Genomic DNA, 12,410 nt, shown 5'->3' with positions numbered 1-12,410 from the left:
TTCCTACGGAGCTGTGAGGGGAACGGCACCTCCGTACCTTCAGGCTCTGATCAGGCCCTACACCCAAACAAGGGCACTGCGTTCATCCACCTCTGGCCTGCTCGCCTCCCTACCTCTGAGGAAGTACAGTTCCCGCTCAGCCCAGTCAAAACTGTTCGTTGCTCTGGCACCCCAATGGTGGAACAAACTCCCTCACGACGCCAGGTCAGCGGAGTCAATCACCACCTTCCGGAGACACCTGAAACCCCACCTCTTTAAGGAATACCTGGGATAGGATAAAGTAATCCTTCTAACCCCCCCCCCCCCCCCTTAAAAGAGTTAGATGCACTATTGTAAAGTGGTTGTTCCACTGGATATCATAAGGTGAATGCACCAATTTGTAAGTTGCTCTGGATAAGAGCGTCTGCTAAATGACTTAAATGTATATGTAAATGTGAGATAGGGATAGGGGGTAGGGAGAGGGGGGAGGGGAAGGGGGTGGGTGAGTTCATTCATGGATAATGACTAGCCTATGGGTCCTGCTTTTTAAACTTTTATTTTCATTTCTTTTGTGTTTTCACAATGTTTTCTAAAGTCGATCAACGATAAGAGGTAAAAGAGAGAGAGAGAAAAGCATTGTGTTAGTGACTTTTTCATGGGTACACATTCCTGAGGGCTGTTCAGATACAGATTTGTCAGTTGGTGGTCTAATTGTGCAGAGATATTTTCCCAGAGACCAGGGCCTGTATTCACATTTTGCCTGATCTAAGATTAGGTCCCCCCTCTTATTCACTATGATTTATAAGGCAAAACTGATCCTAGATCAGACAGCACTTCTACTCAGACGCTTGGTAAAAATCACATCCTAGTCTTTTTTCCACGACAAGATCAACAGACACCCAGTGAACGTTGTCAGAATGTTGATGGAACGTTGAGGGAACGTAGGCATAACTCCACAACAGATTCCAGCATCTCTCTCACTGCAGACAGCAAAGCACTCATCTTAACATTCCACCCCATTGTTACGTAGCCTTGACACCCCGGTTCTGCGATCTCGTTGGCTACTGCACCCCGGCCCTGCGACCTGATTGGCTGCTGTGCCTGTGATCCTGGAGGCCAACGGAGGGCAGCGACACACAGAAGCTCCCCTCTGTCTTAATTGACTTTGCTTCAGGGACGCCTGATGTATCACACTCACAGATGTACGCACATACGCACGCACGCACGCACGCACGCACGCACGCACGCACGCACGCACACACACACACACACACACACACACACATATATATAGCTCAGATCAATCTACAGAACGCAGGAAGACAAGGAGTATTCTAGTGGATGAAGGCCAAAGCCCATGTCACTCACATGCAACCAAGGCTTCCGTCCCAAATGCACCCTACTCCCTATATAGTGCACTACTTTTGACCAGGGCCCATGGGGCTCTAGTGACCTATATAGGGAAAAGGGTGCTATTTGGGATGCAGACCCAGTGTGTAGGAAGACTACAGGCATCTGTGTCTATCATCCATCTATCTGCAGAGCTAAAAATACTCCTCCGTGTGAATTTACACTGACTAATACCACCTCTGTGGTGCTGACCTGGGTTCAAACACTATTCAAAATAATTCAAATGACTTTATCTGTGCTTGACTGAGCTTCCCTGACTTAATGGAGCCAATATAACTGTCCCAGAACGACAATACCCTCCTATCTGGTACTCCAGGCAAGCTAGATCAAACACTCAACGTGTTTGAAAAATGTAGAACAGTATTTGAACCCAGGTCTGGTGTGCTGAAACATACTGCATGCAAGCTGTTAGTGGTGGTGGAGCAGCCCAGTGTGCCCTCTGGTGGTGAGAGCTTTGATGTGCGCTTCTCTCTCATGTTCGGAATTTCCATGTGATCAATATTTAATATAATATATAACAGAAGAGCCCACTGGTAGAACAGACAGGAAGCACACACACACACACACACACTACCTCCACCAGTACATCAAACAGCTGTTTCCTCATCAAACGCCTATTAAAGCCACAATCTGAAGTTTGATACAGTAAGACAGAGGTACTTAACTAAATGAACCATTGGGTACTGGGCTCTAATATAATGTGTATCTGTGTGGTTTAGAAGATGTTAGCACAGTGGAAAAACCCAGGCAGCCTACAAACATGGAACTATGCAGATCTATCGCTTCACTCTTCAAATTCACTTCCTCTTCCTTTCTCTAGAGAGAGAGAGAGAGAGAGAGAGAGAGATAAAGAAGAGAGAGAGTGATTGAGAGAGATGAAAAGTTGTTAGGCTGAACGTGTACGGAAGGAGGAAGTTGAGAGTTGTGAATCAGAGACAGAGAATCAGAAGGATTCAGAGACAGACAGGTGGTGTGAAGACAGACACAGACAGGTTGTGTGAAGACAGACAGGTGGTGTGAAGACAGAGACAGACAGGTGGTGTGAAGACAGACAGGTGGTGTGAAGACAGACAGGTTGTGTGAAGACAGACAGGTGATGTGACGACAGACAGGTGGTGTGAAGACAGAGATTAAACACAGTGAAACAGAATGTATAAATTAAATTAAATATGTGGTGAAAGAGGAGACTGGAAAACAACAAAAAGACAACAAGAGAAGAGGATTAGAGAAGAGAATCAGAGAAGTGGATCAGAGACGAGGATCAGAGACGAGGATCAGAGAAGAGGATCAGAGAAGAGGATCAGAGACGAGGATCAGAGACGAGGATCAGAGACGAGGATCAGAGAAGAGGATCAGAGAAGTGGATCAGAGAAGTGGATCAGAGAAGTGGATCAGAGAAGTGGATCAGAGACGAGGATCAGAGAAGCGGATCAGAGGTAAGAATCAGAGAAGTGGATCAGAGACGAGGATCAGAGAAGAGGATCAGAGAAAAGGATCAGAGGCAAGGATCAGAGGCGAGGATCAGAGAAGTGGATCAGAGACGAGGATCAGAGAAGAGGATCAGAATAAAGGATCAGAGGCGAGGATCAGAGAAGAGGATCAGAGAAAAGGATCAGAGGCGAGGATCAGAGAAGTGGATCAAAGGATCAACATCGGTGGGGCTGACGACAGAGCTAGAGATGAGAAAACACTGGGTCTACTTTCTTCTGGCCCTCGTCCTGATACAGACAGGTTGGTGTCACTTACAAACAACTAAAATAAGAGGAACGTTTAGTAGAACACACAGAGCAAGAAAGTGCATTTATCAAATAATCAAAGTTGACAAAAAAGTAAAATACTTACAGTTGAAGTCTGATGTTTACATACACATTAGCCAAACACATTTAAACTCAGTTTTTCACAATTCCTGACATTTAATCCTTGTAAAAATGCCCTGTCTTAGGCCAGTTAGGATCACCACTTTATTTTAAGAATGTGAAATGTCAGAATAATAGTAGAGAGAATGATTTATTTCAGCTTTTATATCTTTCATCACATTCCCAGGGGGTCAGAAGTCTACATACACTCAATTAGTATTTGGTAACATTGCCTTTAAATTGTTTAACTTGTGTCAAACGTTTCGGGTAGCCTTCCACAAGCTTCTCACAATACGTTGGGGGAATTTTGGCCCATTCTTCCTGACAGAGCTGGTGTAACTGAGTCAGGTTTGTAGGCCTCCTTGATCGCACACACTTTTTCAGTTCTGCCCACAAATTGTCTATGGGATTGAGGTCAGGGCTTTGTGATGGCCACTCCAATGCCTTGACTTTGTTGTCCTTAAGCCATTTTGCCACAACTTTGGAAGTATGCTTGGGGTCATTGTCCATTTGGAAGACCCATTTGTGACCATGCTTTAACTTCCTGACTGATGTCTTGAGATGTTGCTTCAATATATCCACATCATTTTCCTTCCTCGTGATGCCATCTATTTTGTGAAGTGCACCAGTCCCTCCTACAGTAAAGTACCCCCACAACATGATGCTGCCACCCCCATGCTTCACGGTTGGGATGGTGTTCTTCGGCTTGCAAGCCTTCCCCTTTTTCCTCCAAACATAACGATGGTTATTATGGCCTAACAGTTCTATCTTTGTTTCATCAGACCAGAGGACATTTCTCCAAAAAGTACAATCTTTGTCCCCATGTGCAGTTGCAAACCGTAGTCTGGCTGTTTTATGGCGGTTTTGGAGCAGTGGCTTCTTCCTTGCTGAGCGGCCTTTCAGGTTATGTCGATATAGGACTCGTTTTACTGTGGATATAGATACTTTTGTACCTGTTTCCTACAGCATTTTCACAAGGTCCTTTGCTGTTGTTCTGGGATTGATTTGCACTTTTCGCACCAAAGTACATTCTTCTCTAGGAGACAAAACGTGTTTCCTTCCTGAGCGGTTTGTTGGCTGCGTGGTCCCATGGTGTTTATACTTACGTACAATTGTTTGTACAGATGAAATTGCTCCCAAGGTTGAACCAGACTTGTGGAGGTCTACAATTTTTTTTCTGAGTTCTTGCCTGATTTCTTTTCATTTTCCCATGATGTCAAGCAAAGAAGCACTGAGTTTGAAGGTAGGCCTTGAAATACATCCACAGGTATACCTCCAATTGACTCAAATGATGTCAATTAACCTGTACGAGGCTTCTAAAGCCATGACATAATTCTCTGGAATTTTCCAAGCTGTTTAAAGGCACAGTAAACTTAGTGTATGTAAACTTCTGACCCACTGGAATTGTGATACAGTGAATTATACGTGAAATAATCTGTCTGTGAACAATTGTTGGAAAAATTACTTGTGTCATTTACAAAGTAGATGTCCTAACCGACTTGCCAAAACTATAGTTTGTAAACAAGAAATTTGTGGAGTGGTTGAAAAACGAGTTTTAATGACTACAACCTAAGTGTATGTAAACTTCCGACTTCAACTGTATGTATGTGTGTGTGTGTGCGTCTGAATGTGTATTAATGCAAAAAAGGTGTTTCATCTTCATTTCACTGGAAGTGGCTGTGACTTTTCTAGCGCCCACACATAACTGACTTCTACCCTATTGCTTCACACAGGCATAGCCGGCAGTGTGATCTCTGTGTCTCACACACGGGACAGAGAGCATCTGTCTATTACCTGTCGTCTCCTGTCGGAGAACGACACTGTTTCTCAGATCAACTGGGAGATGATCAGCAGTCCCAACCACACCACTACCAAACAGAAACTGGGCACCTTCCATCCCGTGTTCGGTACATATTTAATAATAATGTCATATATATATATATTAATCATCTAGCAATGTAGTATATGTATGCTATACTCATAATGTACAGAACTTTGGGATTTGTGTATGTGAATAAAAAGTAAATAAAATGTATTATTGTTGTTATTATCAATATCATATATGCCGTTTAGGTACCTACGTGGTCCCAGAGTACAACGACACTGTGAAGATCCAAAGTAGTGCCTCCAGCCGTAGTTCCAGACTCGACCTGAAGGAAGGCGCTGTGGAGGAGGTCAGCCAACTCTGCTGTGTATTCATCACGTTTCCATCTGGGGTGCTGGAGCACTGTACACATACCCGGATCAATGAAAGCACGGGTACTCTCCCTCTCTACCTTTATCTTGTTTCTCTCTCTCTCTCTCAATTTTTATTTTAATTCAAGGGGCTTTATTGGCATGGCAAACATATGTTTACATTCCCAAAGCAAGTGAAATAGATAATTAACAAACGTTCCTCTCTCTCTCTCTCTCTCTCTCTCTCTCTCTCTCTCTCTCTCTCTCTCTCTCTCTCTCTCTCTCTCTCTCTCTCTCTCTCTCTCTCTCTCTCTCTCTCTCTCTCTCTCTCTCTCTCTCTCTCTCTCTCTCTCTCTCTCATATACAGTGGGGAGAACAAGTATTTGATACACTGCCGATTTTGCAGGTTTTCCTACTTACAAAGCATATAGAGGTCTGTAATTTTTATCATAGGTACACTTCAACTGTGAGAGACGGAATCTAAAACAAAAATCCAGAAAATCACATTGTATGATTTTTAAGTAATTAATTAGCATTTTATTGCATGACATAAGTATTTGATACATCAGAAAAGCAGAACTTAATATTTGGTACAGAAACCTTTGTTTGCAATTACAGAGATCATACGTTTCCTGTAGTTCTTGACCAGGTTTGTACACACTGCAGCAGGGATTTTGGCCCACTCCTCCTCCATACAGACCTTCTCCAGATCCTTCAGGTTTCGGGGCTGTCGCTGGGCAATACGGACTTTCAGCTCCCTCCAAAGATTTTCTATTGGGTTCAGGTCTGGAGACTGGCTAGGCCACTCCGGGACCTTGAGATGCTTCTTACGGAGCCACTCCTTAGTTGCCCTGGCTGTGTGTTTCGGGTCGTTGTCATGCTGGAAGACCCAGCCATGACCCATCTTCAATGCTCTTACTTAGGGAAGGAGGTTGTTGGCCAAGATCTCGCGATACATGGCCCCATCCATCCTCCCCTCAATACGGTGCAGTCGTCCTGTCCCCTTTGCAGAAAAGCATCCCCAAAGAATGATGTTTCCACCTCCATGCTTCACGGTTGGGATGGTGTTCTTGGGGTTGTACTCATCCTTCTTCTTCCTCCAAACACGGCGAGTGGAGTTTAGACCAAAAAACTCAATTTTTGTCTCATCAGACCACATGACCTTCTCCCATTCCTCCTCTGGATAATCCAGATGGTCATTGGCAAACTTCAGACGGGCCTGGACATGCGCTGGCTTGAGCAGGGGGACCTTGCGTGCGCTGCAGGATTTTAATCCATGACGGCGTAGTGTGTTACTATTGGTTTTCTTTGAGACTGTGGTCCCAGCTCTCTTCAGGTCATTGACCAGGTCCTGCCGTGTAGTTCTGGGCTGATCCCTCACCTTCCTCATGATCATTGATGCCCCACGAGGTGAGATCTTGCATGGAGCCCCAGACCGAGGGTGATTGACCGTCATCTTGAACTTCTTCCATTTTCTAATAATTGCGCCAACAGTTGTTGCCTTCTCACCAAGCTGCTTGCCTATTGTCCTGTAGCCCATCCCAGCCTTGTGCAGGTCTACAATTTGATCCCTGATGTCCTTACACAGCTCTCTGGTCTTGGCCATTGTGGAGAGGTTGGAGTCTGTTTGATTGAGTGTGTGGACAGGTGTCTTTTATACAGGTAACGAGTTCAAACAGGTGCAGTTAATACAGGTAATGAGTGGAGAACAGGAGGGCTTCTTAAAGAAAAACGAACAGGTCTGTGAGAGCCGGAATTCTTACTGGTTGGTAGGTGATCAAATACTTATGTCATGCAATAAAATGCAAATTAATTACTTAAAAATCATACAATGTGATTTTCTGGATTTTTGTTTTAGATTCCGTCTCTCACAGTTGAAGTGTACCTATGATAAAAATTACAGACCTCTACATGCTTTGTAAGTAGGAAAACCTGCAAAATCGGCAGTGTATCAAATACTTGTTCTCCCCACTGTATATATATATATATAAGAGCTTTATTGGCATGGGAAACATATGTTAACGTTGCCAAAGCAAGTGAAGAGGATAATAAACAAAAGTGAAATAAACAATCAAATTAACATTAAACATTACACTTACATAAGTTCCAAAAGAATAAAGACATTTCAAATGGCATATTATGTATATATACAGTGTTGTAACGATATGCAATTAGTTAAAGTACACTAGTTGCCCTTTTCTGAGGGAAATATGTGTGTCTCTCTCTCTCTCTTCTCTCATTTTCTCTCTCTTCTCTCATTTTCTCTCTCTCTCTCTCTCTCTTAACAATACACAACAAGAATCACAACCCACTTGGGTTCTATATGACCTGTATGTTTGTGTGTGTTGAGCGTGAGCATGCTCCTGTGTTCTTGTCTGTGTGTGTCTGTGTGTTTTATGTGTATTTCTCCAGCAGGGACCCAGGAGTCAGACTTTCCTGAGCAGTCTCTCTCTCTCTCTCAATCATAACTATCCACACAATACATAACTGTGTACTGTGTGTCTCTCTATTGTCTACCCACAGTGGAGGCCCATGATCTTCTGCTGTTGGAAGTACTGTGTTTGACATGTCTGTGTGTCTGTCCACAGCAGAGGCCCAGGAGTCAGAGGATGCACAGCGGCTGCTAGGGGAAAGAACTTTGGAACAGTGGGCCCTGTTGGTAGGAGGCTCTACCATCTGCATACTGAGCATTGTGACCTCACTGTACTACTGCTGGAAGTACTGCTGTAGACACTGCTGTCACAGGTAGGTCTACCTCAGTGGAGGTTGGTGCTGTTTAAGATGAGGCTACTGTAGACCTTCATTGAAAAACTGTGTTTTAATCAATTATGTGGTGACGTGAATATATTTAGTATAGTTTTATCTAAAAAGGATCACTTTTTTAATGTTTCACTATTTTTATTATTATGCAATTCACTGAGGAGGATGGTCCTCCCCCTCCTCTGAGGAACCTCCACTAGCCAACCTACTGATCTCTACCTCTCTCTAACCCCTTCTCTCTCTCTAACCCCTTCTCTCTCTCTCTCTCTCTCTCTCTCTCTCTCTCTCTCTCTCTCGCACTCGCTCTCCCCCTCTCTCCCTCTCTCTACTACTGGTGAAAGTGCTGCTGCAGACACTGTTGTCACTGGTACCTTACTGATCAACTGAATCCATTTTGTGTCTGTCTTTCTCTCAACCTATCAAAATCATTCCTCTCTCTATATCTCTATTCCAAGCTCATTTTACTCTCTCTCTCTTTCCATCATCTCTATCACTGCTCTCTCTTCCGCTTGATTTTTTTTCTTTGTGTCTCTCACAGTCTCACACAGGATGGAAAGAGAGGCCTCACTCTCTCTGTCAGTAAAGTTTCCAGTAGCACTGATTCTAACACCAATTGTTATCTGCTCTCTGACTCTAACAACAAGACGTATCTGCTCTCTGACTCTAACACCAAAGGTTTTCAGCTCTCTGACTCTAAACCAAGACTTATCTGCTCTTGTCTCTTGTTCCAGGAGGCGAATGTTTGAGGTAGAGGCGTATCTGACAGATCAACACACAGAATCAGAAGTAAAGTTATTTTCTCAGCTACACTTTTAGCTTAACATGCCGTTTTGACACAATGGAAACTTACATCCTTACCTAGAAATCCTTTATCTAGACAGTAAGTGTTGTAACCTAAAGCACACGGAAAAGGTCATTGGTGAAAGTTAATATAGGCTACCTAGCCACATGTCTCTCTAGAGTCACAGAGATAGAGCCATTGCCTGTCTCTATGGGTAGAGTGACCTCAGTAAACATAGTGACCTGCGTTACCATGAAAACCCACAGGGCCCCCCATTCGCCATGGTTATCGCCATGGTTTCCTGTTGTTCACTGTCTAGGGCCATCGCTCAGCCGTTTCTCACTCTCTCACACTCTCTCACACACACACACACACACACACACACACACACACACACACACACACACACACACACACACACACACACACACACACACACACACACACACACACACACACACACACACACACACACACACACACACACACACACTGGTAAATGTGGTTTGGCGTTTATCATACTTGGGTTCACAATAGTGTAACACACAGTAGCTGGTGTACTGTTAACAGGGCAGAAGAATCAGTCTGTCAAGCAAAGCTTTTTTATAACATTTGCAGTGTGGTCGGATTTAGTGTGATGTGAGAGTTGCTTTCATTACACTTCTGTTACAGACCTCTTTTCATTTGGTCTTTACATTTACATGATGAAATGACAACTGATAAAGCAACAATGCAAATAATTTAGGTGCCAATTATTTTCAAAACAACATCTCTCTCTCTCATCCAGGGGGTCACAGAGGATCCCCCCAAGCAACCCCCCCTTCCCCCACCCCCCCAGCCTCAGCCCCAGGGTTTTGACCCCTCCAAGCTCTATGCTAAGATTAAGCTGGACCTGCTGTATGGACGGCTGTGGAAGGCCTACCAGGGGACGGCCACGACCTGGGGCCCCACAACACAGCACGGGCCACAACAAGGGCCACAGCAAGTGGCAGAGCCAGGGCCACAAAAGGTATGTCTTTCTTTCTACACGTTTTATATTTATCTATGTGTGAGAAAACCTCACTTTTCAAAGCAGTCAATTCAAAATAAAGGAATTTATTCAACTTCTACAGTGCTTTTCATTACAAAAATTATCTTAAAGTGCTTGAAAAAGCCAAACGAACAAGAACAGCTATATGATAGGCTGGGTCTGGACTAGGATTTTCAGTTAGAGTGGAACGTTTTTCAGTGTTTCAAACCTCCTACAGAGGGAGTGATAGTCAAGAATGAACCACATGTTTGTAGAGGTCTGCCCATGATAAGGCGTTGCTCTGCCTTCTTTGACATCTCAGTCGACCAGACAGGTCCTACAGGCGCTCGTTTCATCGCACCTTAACTACTGCACAGCTGTGCGGCAAAGGGACATAGGTAAAATTGCAGTTGGTCCAGAACAAAGCAGCACCTAGGTGAACTTAGATGAACACGGAGGGAAAGAGTCAGTGACGTGCATGTCAGTCCCTCCTGGCTCAAAGTTGAGCAGAGATTGACTGCATCACTAGTGGTCTTTGTGAGAGGTATTGATGTTTTGAAGGTACCAAACTGTCTATTCAAGCAGTTGGCACACAGTTCGGACACTCATCAGTACGACACAAGACATGCAATCTGAGGTCTTTTCACAGTCCCCAGCTCCAGAATAGAGGCTAGGAAACTCAAGTATTAAATAGAGCCATGACTACATGGAACTCTCTGCCACTCCAGGTAACTAAAGCTAGCAATTAAACCAGATAAAAGAACACCTTACTGCACAAAGGGGACTGTGAAGAGACACAGACCTTGTATATACAGTACCAGTCAAAAGTTTGGACACACCTACTCATTCCAGGATGTGTCTTTGTTTTATTTATTTGTACCAGAAGGGTGGCTGCTTTGAAGAATATAAAATATAAATATGTTTTGATTTGTTTAACACTTTTTTGGTTACTACATGATTCCATATGTGTTGTTTTATAGTTTTGATGTATTCAATATTATTCTACAATGTAGAAAATAGGAAAAATAAGGAAAAACCCTTGAATGAGTAGGTGTGTCCAAACTTTTGACTGGTACTGTATGTTGTATTGTAATTTGCTCTGTACTATGTATTAGACATAGATATTGTGTGTATGTACTGATATGTAGGTTGTGTGACGTTTTAAATGTATGTATTTCAGTCCTTGACTAATAATGTCCTGTACTATGTATTGTTTTGTGTGGACCCCAGGAAGAGTAGTTAATGCTTTTGCAGCGGCTAATGGGGATCCTAATGAATACCAAATACAACGTGAATACAAAGCAAAAAATTATGTTTGTTGAAGCCTGTGCATCAAAAGACACAGAAATGACACACGTACAGCATTTGATAAAGTCAACATCATAACCAGGGCTACTTCCTTCTGGGGGGAAATTGGGCATCACAGAGGGAAGAACCAGAAGAATCCGTTCTACAACTAGAACCAGAACTAGAATTAGAACCAGAACATCAACCACCTCTGGAAGGAAGAGAGGAACCAGTGACTGAGCCTGAAACTGAGTCTGAGCTAATACCTCCACCAACCCTGGATCCTGGGACACAGATGGAGGAAATGGAGTCGGACACTGGTTTATGAGGGGAGTGTGTGTGCGTGTGTGTGCGCGTGTGTGTGTTGGGATGAATAATGTATTGTTGACATTGGTTGAATAACCCTGAATCTATCTGTCAATCAATACGATCAATCTTTATTTTCCCAGAGGGACATTTAGTGTGAGAATATTAAACTCATCTGAACTTTTAAACAGAGTTAAGGGTTTAATGACCTTTGGCTTTTTAAAGAGACCTGTTATTACAAGGAGTGAGACCGTGTATGTTTGTGGCTTTCTGTTAATATAGCTGAGGTATACTGATTCATGACCAATATACAGTATATAAAATATTTTTATGTTGTACTTAACAGTTTTGCTTATTTTGCAACAAGATATCTCATTGTTCTACTGTATTACTTATTACTGAAACCCATTGAATGTCATTTTGCTTAATACTTAAATATACTTTGTATACTTTTATTTCAATAAAAAATCAGACCATCAAAATGGATTCTCCTTCACTTGACACCAGTGGAGGCTGCTGAGGGGAGGACGGCTCATAAGAAATGGCATGAACAGAGCAAACGGAATGGCATCAAACCATGTGTTTGATGTATTTGATACCATTCCACTGATACCGCTCTAGCCATTACCACGAGCCCGTCCTCCCCAATTAAGGTGCCACCAACCTCCTGTGCTTGCCATTTAGATTGTGCCTGCTCTTCCTTTCGGCCACTGGGGGGCGACACAATACTTCTTGTTCACTGACTGAAGCCCAGGGTAGAGTTACAAACACACTGTAAAGTTAATGTCTACTTTTGTAACTAAAGCACGGACAGTTCTAACAATCATAATGCAAGAACGTATTCACA

General features: G+C 43.3%; 1 protein-coding gene across 2 annotated transcripts; it reads left to right on the top strand.

Annotated features, from left to right (window-relative positions):
- The first annotated feature begins 492 nt into the window (after positions 1 to 492).
- On the top strand, positions 493 to 12,045 carry LOC139561401 (protein TsetseEP-like). Of its 2 annotated transcripts, XM_071378461.1 has the most exons (8): positions 493 to 2,444; positions 2,502 to 3,120; positions 4,979 to 5,152; positions 5,319 to 5,504; positions 8,009 to 8,165; positions 8,912 to 8,966; positions 9,749 to 9,970; positions 11,397 to 12,045. In XM_071378461.1, exons 2-8 carry the CDS (start codon positions 3,069 to 3,071, stop codon positions 11,583 to 11,585), a joined length of 1,035 nt encoding a protein of 344 aa, XP_071234562.1. In that variant the 5' UTR covers positions 493 to 2,444; positions 2,502 to 3,068; the 3' UTR covers positions 11,586 to 12,045. The 2 variants fall into 2 exon arrangements, with proteins under 2 accessions (XP_071234562.1, XP_071234561.1); XM_071378460.1 differs by having other exon boundaries at positions 493 to 3,120.
- The last annotated feature ends 365 nt before the right edge of the window (positions 12,046 to 12,410 follow it).

The sequence above is a fragment of the Salvelinus alpinus genome, chromosome 31 (assembly GCF_045679555.1).
Source record: "Salvelinus alpinus chromosome 31, SLU_Salpinus.1, whole genome shotgun sequence".
Lineage (NCBI taxonomy): Eukaryota > Metazoa > Chordata > Actinopteri > Salmoniformes > Salmonidae > Salvelinus > Salvelinus alpinus.
Note: the sequence above shows the minus strand (reverse complement) of the source record. Positions and strands in the feature narration are given on the sequence as shown.